Source organism: Trichoderma ghanense (genome assembly GCF_004382785.1).
Source record: "Trichoderma ghanense strain CCMA-1212 chromosome Unknown scaffold_2, whole genome shotgun sequence".
Classification (NCBI taxonomy): domain Eukaryota; kingdom Fungi; phylum Ascomycota; class Sordariomycetes; order Hypocreales; family Hypocreaceae; genus Trichoderma; species Trichoderma ghanense.
The window spans coordinates 159,166-175,299 of NW_027395665.1; the positions used below are offsets into that span (position 1 = coordinate 159,166).

The window sequence follows — 16,134 nt, forward strand, 5'->3', positions numbered from 1 at the left end:
GTCGCATGTGAAGTTTCATGGTCTGGTCCGTTCGATTTTGAAGATATTAGCTAAGCAGTGATGGATGCAAAAAAGTAGTGGGGCTGCTAGCTCAGATCGTTATCTTGGCCCATCCATTGGCCGGACCGCATTATCTAATTGATAAGACCTCGCATCATCTTGCCTTCGCCTCGCCAGGCACCTGTCGCATCATCTCTTCCTCCTTCAACGTCTGCGGTGCATCATGGCGGCGAGCGCATCCGCCTTCTATGATGCCAGCTTGTGTCTGAATCACCCAGAATAGTCGCAAGCACACCTGCTTGCTGAAGACTGTCCAGCATGGCCCGCAAGAAGCTGCCGCGCAAGCCCTCGGTGTGGCTCAACTTTGACATTGGACACGATGGTGCGTCTGTTCGCGAGCGGCCACTTCCCTCTGCGGAGTTTTCGTAAGCTAACATTGGGTTTGATTATGCAGATGCCATGCCGGCTGCGTTCCTTCAATTCTTCGAGTCTCTATCGGCCCAGGGCCCTTCCGACGATGTTAGTTACAGTCTCAGTGACGTCGAGCCGCCCTCGTCGAAGCGTCGCAAAGTAGATCGTGAACCAGACTCCAGCATCTGTGTCGCCAAAGCCGAGTTAGCCTTTTCCCGCCGATGTGAAGAAACTTCCAGTCCAAACTACCGTAGTGTCCATCATGGGGTGGAGTCGTTGCTCAGATTCGGCCTCGACGGCGAACGGTTTTCGATTATGACGTCGCCGACCAGCCGGATTGGACACTTCATTGCGCATATCCTGCTACGCCCGGGAGACGTGGACCGTGATACTCGGGAGATATTCAACATCGAGAGCCTGAACCTGAAGAGGACCGGCGCAGGCGCTATATGGAGAGCTGCCGATGTCGTGATTGAGCAGCACCAAGGCGTTGCGACAATGACAATCTCTTTTCGGCTTCTCTGGAATGAAACTCCGTCCCCGTATGCGTCTTTGAGACGAAACGACGAGCGTCGATGCAGCGAAAAGCTCATCCAGGCTTTCTTTCCCTCGGTAGACATAACGCTCAACAAATCTGCCTCGTGGTCGCCGATGGATTTCTACAACGCGGCTCACGTGCCGCCAAAAGATGATAGTGTCTCCCGCTCTATCCATGTTTCCGGCCTGAATGCGACCCTCTTCCCCTACCAAAAGCGGACGCTACAATGGCTTTTGCGCCGGGAGGGCGTCCAATGGACTGCGCCAGACACGGCTGTCCAGCCTTTGTCGGAAGAGGAAGAACAGAAGCTGGACCTGGATCCTTTCCGTATCGTAAATGATGCCGACAACAACAAGATATACCTCAGTGATGTACTTCAGGCAGTGACTCGGGATCCTACACCCTACCATCAGGCCAGTAAACTTGTCAGGGGCGGCATTTTGGCGGAAGAAATGGGCCTGGGAAAGACTCTTGAAATGATTAGCCTCATCCTCTTGCATCGGCGTCGAGCGGACCACCCCCCAGCTCCCCTACTGGGCCAAGAAAATCTCGTCCCGAGCGGCGCAACACTCATCGTAACTCCAAAGTCTCTGCAGCCGCAATGGATATCCGAACTGTCACGTCACGCCCCTGGACTACGTATCAAGCACTATACCGGGTGTCGAGGCATCGACAAGGAGGACGAGGCTCGTCTCGTGGCTGAGCTGGCCGGCTACGATGTGGTAGTGACGACCTACAGTGTTTTGTCTGCAGAGCTTCACTTTGCCATCAACCCCCCTGAGCGGTCTCGGAGGTTTGAAAGGGCATACCGTCGAGTCCTTTCGCCCCTGGTGCAGATATTGTGGTGGAGGGTATGTCTCGACGAGGCACAGATGATTGAAAGCGGCGTTAGCCAGGCGGCTGCATTGGCAAGAGTGATTCCTCGAGTCAATGCTTGGGGCATCACGGGGACACCGGTCAAGGATGATGTCAAGGACCTGCTTGGCTTGCTCTCATTCTTGAGATACGAGCCCTACTGCTCTGCTCCACAGGTGTGGCAGGCACTTACCACGCACCACAAGCCACTGTTCCAGCAGCTGTTTGGATCGATATCCATTCGGCATACAAAAGCGTTGGTCAGGGATGAGATATCCCTGCCTCCACAGAGGCGGTTTGTCATAACCATGCCCTTTACCGCAGTAGAGGAGCAGCACTACCAGTCACTGTACAAGGACATGGCGGAGGCTTGCAAGCTCAGCACAGAAGGAGCCCCCCTAATTGACGATTGGGAGCCAGAGGAATATGAAGATGTAATGAGGCTATGGCTCAACAGGCTGAGGCAAACTGCTCTCCACCCAGAGGTGGGCGTCTACGGACGTCGAGTGCTGGGAAGCAAGGAACGCCCGATGAGAACAGTGGAAGAAGTGCTGAATGCCATGTTGGAGCAAGGCGAGACCGCTATCCGCACCGATGAGCGTGCCTATCTCTCGAGCAGACTGTTCCTAGGGCAGCTGTTCGAGAACAGCCCTCGAGTCGGAGAAGCCCTCAAGATTTGGGAAAAGGTGGAGAGCGAGTCTGCCAAACTGGTTGCAGATGCCCAAGCGGCACTTCGAGATGCACTGCGCGAAAGCCGTGGCGTTGAGGACGCGAGCGAGGTGTCTGAGAAGGTGCAGGAATTGTCAGACTCGGACGATGAGTCAGACGAAGAGGCCGAGGAAGAAGCTGGAGGTAAAGGCAAGCTGGGAGAGCTGCAAAACAGGCTGAGAAACAGTCTTGAGTTGCACCACAAGGCCGTCTTCTTCTGCGCCAACGCATATTTCCAGATTCGGGACAATCCAGAGATGACAGCGCCTGGGTCGGAAGAGTTTGAGCGGTTGAAAAAGCTCGAGGACGATGGCTATGAGAATGCCAAGATGCTTCGCAGGAAGATACTCCAGCAAGGCCATCGCAAGGCCATGCGGCTTATCAAGAAGATTGCCTTGAAGGCCGAAGAGCAGTCCTTTGTCGAGATACCAGAGCTCGTCATGAAGAGTGAGAAAGGCATCGAAACTGGCAGCATTGTCGACGACCTAGAGATTCTCTACGATGAGCTCAACGAACAAGCAAACTTGATTGACGAATGGAGAGAACAAGTTGTCCAGCTCCTTCTACGACCACTTGTTGATGAGGAAGAGAGTACGGAGACTACCGGAGAAGAACTTGTGGACTCCATGAAAGTTCAGGACGAATTAATGGTGTACGTCCAGGTCCTTCGGGTCATCATTGCAGACCGTCAGTTTGCCATATCGGGCCAAACGAACGGCTTGGTGACGCATGAGCTGGAGACGTCCTTGAGGCTGGCGAAGGAAGGAGACGGGCCTGCTCCGGAAAAGCTCATCGAGCTGGCCGCCAGATGCGCTGAGGTCAAGCCCAGGACAGCCAAGATGTCCATGCGCGGTGCCATCAGCGAGCTGCGCAGCTTGGTATCTCGCCTCACCAGAGATGCAAACCGGAGCCAGAGAGAAGTGCTGGAGTCTACGATTGCTTCCAAGTTAATGAAGTCGACACAAACGCTGCTCGGGGAACAGAACAGAGTGGCAGTGGCTCTGGAAGCAGAAATAGAGAGCTTCAAAAGAGCCATGAATGCGCGGCTGGATTTCTATCGACAGCTGCAGGCCGTCTCGGATGATGTGCTCCCTCTGGAGGCACCCAAGACCGAAGAGGCCATTGAAAAGGCCAAGAAGAACATTGAGGACCTTCACAGGAGGTTGCTGAACGGCGAAGCCAAGCATCGATACCGTAAGTTGGGCGGAACCCCTTTTCTCAAGCGCAGCTGTCTTCGAGATATTAAGAGCCAAAGCTGACGAATGAATGAACAGTCCTGAGCTTGAAGGAAACTGGTGCGAAATCCAGCGAGCCTCGCATGTGCGTCATTTGCCAGATGCCCTTCACGACGGGCGTCCTGACCGTGTGCGGCCACCAGTTCTGCAAGGAGTGCATCATGATCTGGTTCAAATCGCACCGCAACTGCCCCGTCTGCAAGAGGGCGCTCAAGGCAGACAACCTCCACGACATCATCATCAAGCCCCGCCAGCTCCAGGTGCACGGCGAGGAAACGGGCCAGCCAAAGGGAAGCGCCACCGCCAACGGCGACGGCTCGCAGGGACGCCGAGGCTCCTCGAAGCAGATAGTGCTCTACTCCGAGTTTGACGCCGAGCAGCTCGAGCAGATGAAGAACATTGAGCTGGACGGGCCCTCGTTCACGACAAAAGTAGACACCCTGGTCCGGCACCTGATGTGGCTGAGGGAGTCCGATCCCGGCGCAAAGTCCATCGTGTTCTCGCAGTACAAGGACTTCTTGCACATCCTGCGCAACGCCTTCTCGCGCTTCCGCATCGGCCACGCCTCCATCGACGACGCCGACGGCATCGGCCGCTTCAAGGACGACCCGGCCGTGGAGTGCTTCCTCCTCCACGCCCGGGCCCACTCGAGCGGCCTCAACCTCGTCAACGCCAGCCACGTCTTCCTGTGCGAGCCGCTGCTCAACACGGCCCTCGAGCTGCAGGCCATTGCCCGCGTCGACCGCATCGGGCAGCAGCACGAGACGACGGTCTGGCTGTACATTGTCTCCGGCACGGTCGAGGAGTCCATCTACAACCTCTCCGTGCGGCGCCGCATGGAGCACATGGGGAGGAACCTCGGCGGCAGCGGCAGGCCCGCGGCGTCGACGACGGCGGCGCCGGAGCTGCTGGACGCGAGCCTAGAGGAGGCGAACACGCTGGAGCTGGAGCAGGCGGCCTTGTCGAAGCTCATGAGCAAGGACCGGTCTGCGGGCGAGATGGTGGACCGGAGCGATTTGTGGGAGTGTCTGTTTGGACATGTGAATGGCAAGAGAGATTAAGGGGAGGGGCTGAGTAGGATGTGGAGGTGTCAAGAAGTGGTTGTATTTTTCATGTTGGTTGACTGGGAAAGTGACGACATGGCTTCCTAGGAGAGGCTTTCGGGGGGTGGGGGGGAAAGGGGAGGGACCGTTCTCCTGATGTTTAAAGAGACACGATATACACCACGCATAACGGACATGAGAGATTCAAGCGCCTAGAAGTCGACACATGAGATAATCCAGAGAATGAAGAGTTTCAAAGGTAGAATTCATTATCGTTTCTCACTCCTTCGTATTGTACATGATTCCTTTTCTTACAATTGTGTATATATCCCAAACCCAAGCCGTGTCCCATTCCAGCCCAAGCTCAGCGGCTTTTTCTTATTTTATTTTTGAGATTAAAGACGTTAGTAAGAGAAGAAGAGCACGGATCATCACAGTCGTCGACAATCTCCGTGGGCCTGGTTAAAAGAAGAGAAATCCTTCGCCTCTCTCTCTAGACAAAGCCAAACGCCAAGGAAGGACGAGCAACCAAGTTGGGCCGGAGGGAGGGGAGAAAAGAGAAGCGAAACAAGGCACCACTCAGCCATCCCTTGTCCTTTCCCCGTTTTCTTTTCTTCGTTTTTTTTTCACTCAGTGGCCTTCTTCTTGCTGGCGCTAGACTTGACGCGCTTGGCGACAGGGCGGTTGATGTGGTGGTCAGGGATCCAGCTCTCGTCGTACGACTTGCCGGCGGACTCGGAGCCGGAGAGGGCATCGGCGGCGTCAATGGGCTTCTGGACGGGCTTCTTGGCGGTGCGAGGGCGCTTGGCCTGGGGGAAGAGCGCCTCGATCCAGGTCTTGTAGACGAAGTAGAGGGTGCCTCCGAAGACGGCCGTGAGAACGAGGTAGAGGAAGATGCTGCAAGTCAAATGAGAGTCAGCACCACGCATACATCGAGAACAACTTAGTCAGTTGATTATGCGGACATACATCTGAGGATCGAGCAAGCTGGTGGGGGCCTCGACAATGGACGTCTCGCCGTCGTAGGCCGGCACCTGGAAGATGTCGCCCTTGTCGTTGGTGAAGACGGCCAGCAGGCGCAGGCGCACGTCCTGGGGCATCATGTCGAGGGCGAACGAGTACGGGATCGACTTGGTCTCGCCGGGCTCGATCTCGAGGCTGTACTGCACGGCCGTCAGGTTGCGCACGATGCCCTGGTAGGCCGGGGCGTCCTCGGGCAGGTCCTTGGTGGTCCACAGCGCGCCGTTGGCGAAGACGACCTGGATGGCGGCGTCCTCCTTGTTGGTGACCTCGATCAGGGCCGTCGTGGGCCGGCCGTTGACCAGCTTGACGCCCAGGATGTCCGAGTCGGGGAACGTGGTCCTGATGTCGGCGTTGAGCGTGGCGGGCTGCTGGCTGGCGTCGGCAGCGGCGAAGTCGGCGTCAGACTGCGCGAGTATGAGCTTCTATGGTTCCAATTGACGTGCAGGCGCACGATGCGATCCGTCGCAATCATCACCAGCACCATTATCATCGTCACCATCCTCATTGTAATCAACGAACCTGAGCGACGGCGCCAAAGACGCGCAGGGCCAGAAAGGCCACGAGAGACGACTTGAACAGCATGATGACGGCAGGAGACGAAGAAGAAGACGAAGACGAAGGAACCCAGCTCGGCCCGGCTCAATTGATTGAACCACGAGGAATTGGGGAGAGAGAAGGAGGAAGAGGAGACAAGGAGAGAGAGAGATAGGATGGCGGAAGAGAGAGAGAGAGAGAGAGAGAGTTGGAGCTGCTTTGTATCTCTGGGTGTGGCAGAAGCCCCGGATATGCCAGCTAACAGAAATGTGGCCACAGCTCGTGGCAAGGCCCCGCCTTACGTAACTGCCTGCAGCTGTCCCCAAGATGCGTCAGGCTAGCCCGAATAGGCACCGCGATGGCTTCAACTTACAGCAAGGTACAACTTGGAAGTTCTGACACGGATTGTAAAAAGTACGACAAAGTAATACTCTGGTCAGATATAGGGCCTGAGCCATGCTATATTCATAGAGAGTACGTGCTTTGTGACGTGGCGCATGTGGCTTGGTATCTACCTTACATCTCTCTGTACAAGAATTTGCCATGTCACCAAGTTGCCTTGTCTTGCATCCTCTCGTTTCACTCAGTACATACGCATATGCAAGCGGATACTCTTTCATCACGACCCTGTGAGATCCATGCCGCTCCATCCGTCAAACACATCCATGTCCGTGTCCAGGCCGCCAAACAGATCCGCCTCTGCCGACGCATCCAGCCCCCCGCTGTTGCCAGACGCTCCCAGGCCTAGATCGGCCGAGACGCCGCCCATGCTCATGTCAAGGCTTCCCACGCCATCAATCGCCATCGTAGAGTCGCCCTGGACTCCGCCAGCCGCAGCCATGGGATCCACCAGGCCCGTCGCGTCACCGGCCAGGTCCAGCTGCATATCAGCCGCCTGCAGCATCGTCGGCGGCGGCGGCAGGACCAACTGCGCCTCGACCCTCCTGTAGAGGCGGACCGTGATCTCCGCCAGCTCCGGATCCTTCTTATGCAGCCTCCTGTAGTTCTCGGCCTCCATCTTGAGGACTTCTCGAAGTGTGAGACGACGCTGCAGCGGCGGAGGCAGGCTCCCCGTTTCATCCAACAGGCCATTCGTCAGTGGGAGCTCATTGCTCACGTTCGGCGCACAAACCAGCGCCGTCACCACGTCATAGGCAATGCTCCCGCTGCCCGCCAGGGTTTGCTGACGGATCTCCTCCAGCATGACCCGTAGCAGCCTGCTCGCGCCGACAATCTTGAGCGTTGCAATTATCTGCCGATGCGTATACGAGGTTGGCATCGCCGTCATCTCCGGATGCATAGCCCATTGCACCAGGTTCTGTATCAAATGCTTCGCCGCCCCGGCAAGACCGCTGCTGGAGCTGGCCGTCCACATCTCCAGCTCTTGATGCTCGGCAGCTCCCGTCCGCCTGGAATGGGGCAGGCTGTCCTTCAGAGCCCTCAGCAGCGGCTCAATGTCCTGGTTCTTTGGGTCTTGTCGCTGATATGCTCGCAGGGAGTGCTCTAGCGGTTTCGCAACTATCCCCTTTACCGAGGCAAGCATGCTGCTGGCCTCGCCAGAAATGGACGCGGGCAACAGGATGAGCTGCAGGATTTTGATGATGGATTTTTGCTCCTTCTGCTCAACCCAGAGGTAGTCGGACAGGAACCGAATCGCGGGAATAAGCGATGGCAGCAGGAACGTGTCAACCAAGTCTGTAAACGTGTCAGTGAGGCCTGTGAGCAACGGAGAGCCGCAGATTCGCCAGTCACTTACACTCAACACCCGACTTGAGGGCGTCATCGGTCAGCGAGCCCTGGGTATATGCAATGACAATGTTTTCAAACAGCGTCGCAATGAGGAGATAGAACTCTGCAGGTGGGCAAGACGACATCAAGTCATCCCCCAGCCCCCCCGCATCGCTGTCAAAAAGCCCATGGATCCATCCACCAAGGTGTCCGTGTTCCTGCTCTGATAGCCGGTCCAGCCCACGGCTGATGTGAGCTCGACCGATAATCTTGGCAACGCTCGAGTCTGTCGAGAGGATACCAATGTCGGCTGGATATAGGCTGTATCGGTACGCAAAGGCCAGCACCAGAAGCAGGATGGCTCCAAATTCCTCGTAGACAGGCTGGTATTCGCCCTGGTCTTCCTCGTATCGCCAGCCGTCCAGAAGCTGGCATATGGGGTCCAGGATAGTCGGCAGCTTCTCGAACAAAAGTAAAACATCCAGAGACTGGGGCTTCTGAACCAATTGGCTACAGAGGATTTTCAAGGACATTGTATCCTTGCTATTACACAGTTGGCGCAATAACTGGCATCGTCTCATCCGTTAGCCATTGCCTGCTTGAACCACAGCCAAGAGAGAGGGTGGGAGTCGGGGAAGCAAACCTCTACAAGCGCCTGGCATACTGCCCCGACGTTGCCGTCCATCTTGTCCATGTCGCGAACAAGGGCTTGGATCTTGTCTGGATCAGACAGACAGCTCTGAACCAACTTCTCCTTGGAGTATTTCTCCTGCGAAGGTTCATACGACATGGAGCTCTCTCCCAAAATGCGCTCCACGTGTTCGCGCTCTATTAGCCCGTGGAGAGCGCAAGCTGAACAAAATTCTTCCCGAACACTCTCCGTGTAGGGATTGTTATTCCGTGATTCGTCAAACATGAGAGAGGCGGTAGGGAAGACGCTTGTGTCGACTTGAGAGAGAGCCTGAGTAATACAGAACTCGGCCGAGGGCGTTGAAAAGCCGGGCGGGCAAAGTTGACCAAGTATCAGAGGCACCTTGTTTGTCAAAAAGGACCGTAGCAAGTGGGCATCTCTGGGCCCTTCATTCCTGAAAACGGCATTTGCAAGCAAGTCGAAAGACGCCAGAATCAAATCAATCGCGCTCTGCTGGTTGTTGCCCTGGCCAGGGGGTCAGTAACAGAACCGCGAGAGGTAGTTTGACACTGTCGAGCGAAAACGCTCGGGTGCGGGAAAAGGGAGAGGACAAACCTGGTATCTATTATTCAAATACGAGAAGAAGGCATGGTCGTCTATGAGTGGTCGGCCCACAAGCTGATACAACAGTCAGCACATACAGATGTTCTCGAGATAGGAGATGTCAGAGACGTCAACGAACAGAAGCGCCAAGGTAGACGTATAAGCCCGCTCGTGTGTTGGTTATTGGCATATCCGGGATCATTAGGTTATCCAACCCCACGGTAGAGTCTAGGAGTTCATCCATGGCATTCGCAGCTTGATTGTTTTTATCCACCGGGTCCAATGGAGCCAGCACTTCTGTCCTGAACATTTCGAGCTTCTCCACGAACGGCGGGACAGGCTGAAAAACATGCACAAACGATGTGAGGCTGTCCGAGAACTCTTTCCGTGGCGCTGGTGACAATGGTGAGCACATAAGATGGGACAGATGGCGGCCACAGGATGCATACCTTTGGCAGACGGATGGCTAATGACCTTGACAAGAGCCGGGTTATCGACTAGCCGAAGCAGCAGAGGGACAAAAGCAGCCCTCGAGACCTCCATATCATGGCGGACCTGGGGGTCCTGCAAGGTGCCGCTGAGCATTTCGGCAGCCATGGAATTGGATGCGGCGGCGAAGAGAGACATCCACTTGGAGGTGACGTGGATAAGCTCGAGCGCCGTGCGCGAGTCCTTGGACGCAGTGCCTTCGACTACCAGCCGTATGACATGATAGAACATGACTTCTTCGAGCCAGGACGAGCTCTTCCACCGAGTTCGGGATGGCCGTAGGGTATCGTGCTGGGCGTCGTGCTTGGCGTCGCCCAGCAATATCTTTTCGTCGTGCTCTTTGGGTGGCGCATCTTGTCCTTCTCGTTTTCGCTCTTGTTCTTTCTCTTGCCCTTGCTCTTTGTCTTGATCTTGTAGTTGATCTTGTTGTTGTTGTTGTTGTTGTTGCTGGTCTTGGTCTTGGTCGTGGTCGTGGTCGTGGCCTTGGCCTTGGCCTTGCAGCGGCGTCTGCGCGTGCAGCGACGAGTATCTGTACAGCGACCGGAGGATGGACACGGCGTCAATGTACCGCAGCTGGGTGAGCACGGAGATGTAGGGCGGGACTCGCGGGTCGGGGCTGACGCAATTGGACGCTTGCGGCTGCAGCAGGAAGTCGGCGATGACCTCGGGAGTCAGCGGGTGCCTGGCGAAGACGAGCTTGACGTAGTCCTCAAAGGGGCCGGCATCGAGGCGCTTCGTCAGGCATTTGGAGACAAAGTCGGACCAGCACTTGACGGAGTCGCGGAGGGCCTCTCTGGCCGTGTTGCGCGGGTCCATGATCATCGTAAGGTAGGTGTCGCGCCTCGTCGCCGGGGGGGNGACAAGAGGTGGTATTGAAAGCGCGGCAGAGGGGTCGGGGACTGGGATGGATTGGCGAAGTAGTCGTTGGCGAAGGGAGATTCTGCTTGCGTGGCGTGTTTGTCTGGATATGTGCGCCGCTATCGAAGGTGTTGATCGAGGCCTCACACGTTGAAGACTCAGCCGATTGTGAGGCGGAAGTCAAAGCGTTGTCACGGACTGGATGCCCTTGAAGGGTAGGACAACCAGCTCACCACAGCCATAGAGCCCGTCGATTCGAAAGACGCCGATGGTCCAGGGCCGAAACAGTGGCTTTGTTTGGGGTTTCCCTTCTCTTTTCTCCCTCCTCTCCTCGCCTCTGCTTCACAGTGGCTGTTGGTGAATCAAAGGGCTGGTGAAGGAGAGACGAGGCTGCGGAACTTGGAGTTGCGGATCGTTGGCGTCGCATCCTGATGCTCCAAGGCTACAGTGCAGAAGTAACTATAAGGTACTTTACCTTATCGAGCACAGGAGAACTCGAGCTGTGATTGGATGAATCGTAGGTTCAAGTGGGGCATTGACGGCTTCAAGTGCTCTTTCCCCATCGGGAATTGCATCCATGAGATGGACCAGTTGGAGGTGGTTGCAGCAGGATGCGTGTCAAGGTAGCAGATACTTCGAGTCTGTAGCAGCAGTCCGAGAGACCCCAAGTACCCGAACTTGTCGTGTCCTTTGCTGCTAACAGGCTTCATCAGCTCACTGCATCGTCACCAGGAGTGTGAATCGCATGAACCGGTAGGTACCTTTACTCAGCTGTGAATCAAGGCATCTTCTCTGAATCCCGATAACACACAAACACACGACTCTCCATACCTATTCAGCTGGCTACCGTACTACACCTAATTATTCATTGAATATTCCACACCGGTAACAATATGGAATTGCTGGAGCGAGTATTCCTTCTGCCGTTAAACAAGTCTCTCTATCCTGCCCAAGTGCTGCCGCTCCCATTCGGCTTAAAACAGAGCGAAGCACGCATCAAGGCCACCACGAGATGCTACCACGACAGAAACAAGGAGGCCGTTGTCTCCACATCTGGAGATTCTTTGTCAAGCAATATAAAGAAAAATGGCAAATGGATATCTAAGAAAAGTAAAGGTACCGACAATGAAAGGGAGAACAGAGAAACAACCCCGAGCCTTTCTACTCTACCACCACCACTGCATAATACCACCATCGCAACTGTTGAGGGAAAAGCCCATCGGGTGGCTTCTGGGAGGAACGGTCGAGAGGGGGGAAGGACCTATCGACACAGCCTTATATAAAGGACTGCGGGGCATAGCATAGTCAACAGAACTTAGCTTCTTAAAACAATCAATATACACTGCGTTCTCTTGCTTCCAACAGCAACAAGGGCACCCTTTCATTAACGCGGCAATCCCCTCATGGTCCAACGGCGACTCTTCCACTGCTTACTTCTCGTACGTCGTCATCAGCGTCTTCTTGCCAGCGGCAATCAGATGGCAGTAGTCGGTCCCCAGGAATCGGCCCTTGGCATAGTGGATGAGGAAGCTGAAGAGCTTGAACGAGCCAAACTGGCCAGTGGCGCGGCTCCGGCCCAGCGTGATTCCTACCATGACCTTGGTGTTCGGGGTGTACGCGGGCATGACGCCGCCCTTGAGGTAGATGGGGAGCGCCTTGATGAGGTGCACGGCCTGGGCATCCGCGACGCCGGCCTTGCACTCCTCCAGGCTGCCGACGTCGCCGAGGACGAAGATGTTGCCGTGGCCCTTCACCTGGAGAGACTTGGTCTGATGGATGAAGCCGTTGCTGTCCAGGAGGTCGGCCGGCACAAAGGAGCTGTTGGGGATGCCTCCGGTTGTGGGGACGTAAGCCTGCGTCGTGAGCGTCGTGGTCTTGCCCTCGGCGTCCGTCAGCGTCAGGATGGTGTCGTCGCCCGAGTGCTCCACGGCGGTGACCTTGGTGTTGGGGATCAGCTTGACGTTGAGCTTCTCCAGCTCCGTCTTGGTCTGCTTGCGGACGCTCTCCATCAGGGGCGGCGCCAGGGGCAGCCTGTCGTTGTAGATGAAGTAGACCTCCTTGCGGCCCTGCTTGGAGTACTCGAAGCCCAGCTCGCCCGCCGTCTCGGAGCCGGTCTGGCCGCCGCCGACGACGGCAATGGTCTTTGCGCTCTCGATCTGCCGTTGGAGCTCGTGCAGGCGCTGCTTGGTCTGCTCGGTGGTGGCCATGGCCTTCCACGGCATGTTGTCCTTGGACGAGGTGCCGGTGGCCACAACGAGGGTGTGGTAGTTGATGGTCCGGCTGCCGCCGTCGTTGAGCGACACGGCGACCGTGTTGCCGGCAGGGTCCAGGGCGCTGGCGGCGCCGAGGACGAACTCAAACTGGTCGGAGGGATACTCCTTGAAGATGGGCCGGAGGTCGATCATGGCCTTGTCCTCGGACAGCTGGCCGGGCACAATGACTCGGGGCATGGCAATGGGCCAGTGGAAGTGCGTGGTTGGGGCCACGACGATGAGCTGGTATTCCTTGTCCTTGAGGACGACGTCGCGCATGGTCTGGCGGATCAGAGGCGCGGCAGCCACGCCGACGCCGAGGATGACAATGGTCTTCATCGTGGACGGATCGTTGCCTTGCTTCCCTTGAGAGCGGAGGATTCAGAGACGGACCAGACGTGCGCTTTGAATGGTGTCTGTGACGATAGAGTGAGAAAGCGAGCACGGCCGCAGAAACAGGGCCTGGGGCTGAATATATACTCCCATGCCCGCTGCGTGAACCTGATAATACTCCGCAGCCCCTATACCCACGGTGGCCGGAACAAAGTTGTCCAAGCAGTGACACGCAAGGATCAGGATGTTGTGTCGGAGCACATGCGAGACGCTATGCTTGGTGGTCCAGCCAGCTCCGCCAGCTATCTTCCGACGCTCAGATTAATAACATGACTGGAGCTTAGTATTCGGCATATGCCACCAATGCGTTGCTCCGCCCCGGCAGATTGAAAGAAGCTTCGCTGCATGTGGACGGGAAGCAGTGGAACGAGGTGGAATCTGGTTCCCCGTCTGTCTCGGACGCGCGCGCTACATCTGCCCCAGCAAGGGCCTTGCGGTGCAATCTCAGATCTCGGGATGACTAAAAACTACCTCCTGAAGAATGACCTGGAAATTCAACCGGCCGACACAGAGAACTCGAGTTGACTGGAATCTCAGACCGGAATGGGGGACCAGCTCAGCCTTTCCGTCATCACTACGAAAGCCGCGGCATTTCCGATAGCTGTCCAGCGCCTCAACTTATTAGCTGTCTAGCATTCCAAGGTTTTATACAACGTTGCCCAAAATCTATTCACTAGATATTGATAGAAGGAGAGTATAGAGATGACAGCAGAGGATAATATCTCTCTAAACCACTTATAGCGGGCAGTCATACGGATATCATTTGCTAGGACGATGATCTACCACTCCTTTTCTTCCTCTTCCCTTGATATCTGAACAGTACCACCTTACCTCCACATTCTCTCTTTTACAGTCCTGATTCCCTCATCGCAATTAATCCCAGCAGCCGCGCGGTGAGAACAAGCTCTGGCAGGGCCGCAAACCCCCGACAGCCAATCAGCGTCCTTAGCGCCGGCTTTCCGCTCGTCTCGCTGGCGGAGTTTCGAAATTAAAGCTCAACTTCCATGTCATCTTGCTCGACTTTTCTCATTATTCAACTTATTGAGATCATGTGGAATACGAATGGATAATGCTCACACATATGCGGTGTTGCAAGAACATGGGCAGAGACAGAGGGAACAGCCATTTCCATCAACAAGATCATAGCTTTTTTCCTCTCTTCCTGGCTCTCCCATTATCGGTACCAAGTTCCTATTAGCGGATCGCCCAAGACCAGCAGCCGCTCAACTTACCTTACCTTATGTCTAGACGCGGGATTCATCTCCTCTTCACTCACTGGTACTATCCTCCTCCCTTCTCTTTTTCCTCGTTTTCCTTGCTAGCTTGCGGAGTTAGAAAAGCTCTTCTCAAATCTTCCCCTTGGATCCACGTAGTTCTGTCAAGTGTTTTGTACATGCAGATCAAGTCGAGGTACGACCCAGCTTACCCGGGAGCGGCTACTTCGTCAAGGGGAAGATTACTTGAGATTCCTCGTCTACAGCCAAAAAAGATTGATTCTAGAGGCATCACGCATCACTGCCGCAGAGCCTCTAGATAAGTCTGGTGTTCACAGTTACTGTCCATAGGTGCTTTGCACACCTCCCGAGGAAGGAGTTGCTGTTGTACTTAGCGCAGAGCCAAAGTGTAGATCTACGCCGAGCTTCGCTCCCGAGGAGATGACACATGGCCAATCCCTTGACAAACAACATAGCATCCGCTCTATGAAAACGGGAAAGATCAAAGAGCAGCTTTTGATGCGTCAATGTGTTCAATTGTGCCGAGTCATATGCGAGCTTAGGGTTAACTGGCCTACCGTTGCATACGACATGTCCTGCCTCCTTCACGAGTTGCCGATATCAAACGGGGAAAGAGAAGGGGCAGGAGTGTGAAGACGTTGTATGGTCTCGTTTAAACGCACGGGATGTTGTTACTGTGGACTTGGTATGCGATTAAGCTATTCCGAGTATTCGGAGTCCCGTCTCGTCCAGTTCGGCGATCATTCCACCCACGCACAGGTGCAATATCTCTCCCTTCCTTGGGAAAAGAAGCAAAAAAAGGGAGATGGACGGGTCGGGCAAGGGGGAAGTAAGAAGGGTGGCCTAGCTGGCCGTGCTGGATACCGACAGGTCGGTTATTGCTTTTGCCTAGGTAGGTCATTGATGCGAGCTGAGTGTGCGTGTTGGGGCACCATGAGGGATACGCAAACTCAGACGCGTATGGACCTTGGGTAAATCATTTCAGTCTACCCAGCGAAGTACCTAGAAGAGGTAGGCTCGATGCTGTTTCCCACCCATTTGCAATATACAATGCGATTACTAAATGCTGGAGTATCGCCGTCTCCCGCTTTGTTCAGCCTGCATTGCCTGATTACAAGGTAGCAAGGAAAGACCAAGTTACGCTCCTCGTCTCGCTAGCCAGCCCCTGGCATTATCGTCCTGGTACCGTAACGCATTGACAGGTACGATGTACCTTGATGTAAACCGAATGCCTGGAATCCAATCGGTTCATGGTAACCGGTGCTGTTTGAGGCGGGATCCTGTGCCTCATACCTTACCTACCTTACCTATACCCCTGCTCTATAGGCACCTGCGCTTGTTGGACGCGCAAATGTGCAGCCTCTGCTTGCACTTCGCACTGCGGATTCGGCTGCCCCTTGCCGTGGCTGTTGCTTGCCTAGGTACACCAGATCTATGCATCTCATCGAATCTCGTTCCGGAGTCTGTCTTTGCCTCTGCCCTGGCCCTTGGCCCCTGTTCTTGTCCCCATACGGCGTGCTTCTACCTGCAGGCTACCTTACCTAAAGCTACCTAATCTGCACATACCTACTACTCAGATACATCTACAACTGTAATGC

At 55.3% G+C, this 16,134-nt stretch overlaps 4 protein-coding genes across 4 annotated transcripts; 1 reads left to right on the forward strand and 3 right to left on the reverse strand.

Annotated features, from left to right (window-relative positions):
• Window positions 1-318: 318 nt before the first annotated feature.
• On the forward strand, window positions 319-4,808 carry CCMA1212_002444 (uncharacterized protein; the record flags this gene model as incomplete). The annotated part of the gene is made up of 3 exons (XM_073699826.1): window positions 319-382; window positions 431-3,706; window positions 3,787-4,808. The coding sequence occupies 3 exons, from the start codon at window positions 319-321 to the stop codon at window positions 4,806-4,808; spliced, it is 4,362 nt and encodes a 1,453-aa protein (XP_073561682.1).
• Window positions 4,809-5,416: 608 nt separating this feature from the next.
• Window positions 5,417-6,945, reverse strand: CCMA1212_002445 (uncharacterized protein; the record flags this gene model as incomplete). Its single annotated transcript, XM_073699827.1, has 4 exons — window positions 5,417-5,687; window positions 5,760-6,217; window positions 6,333-6,451; window positions 6,942-6,945. The coding sequence occupies 4 exons, from the start codon at window positions 6,943-6,945 to the stop codon at window positions 5,417-5,419; spliced, it is 852 nt and encodes a 283-aa protein (XP_073561448.1).
• Window positions 6,946-6,966: 21 nt separating this feature from the next.
• CCMA1212_002446 (Mediator of RNA polymerase II transcription subunit 5) lies at window positions 6,967-10,614 on the reverse strand (the record flags this gene model as incomplete). Its single annotated transcript, XM_073699828.1, has 6 exons — window positions 6,967-8,042; window positions 8,104-8,641; window positions 8,740-9,231; window positions 9,322-9,384; window positions 9,449-9,702; window positions 9,759-10,614. 6 exons carry the CDS (start codon window positions 10,612-10,614, stop codon window positions 6,967-6,969), a joined length of 3,279 nt encoding a protein of 1,092 aa, XP_073561681.1.
• Window positions 10,615-12,086: 1,472 nt separating this feature from the next.
• Window positions 12,087-13,247, reverse strand: CCMA1212_002447 (Apoptosis-inducing factor 2; the record flags this gene model as incomplete). Its single annotated transcript, XM_073699829.1, has 1 exon — window positions 12,087-13,247. One exon carries the CDS (start codon window positions 13,245-13,247, stop codon window positions 12,087-12,089), a length of 1,161 nt encoding a protein of 386 aa, XP_073561447.1.
• Between the last annotated feature and the right edge of the window lie 2,887 nt (window positions 13,248-16,134).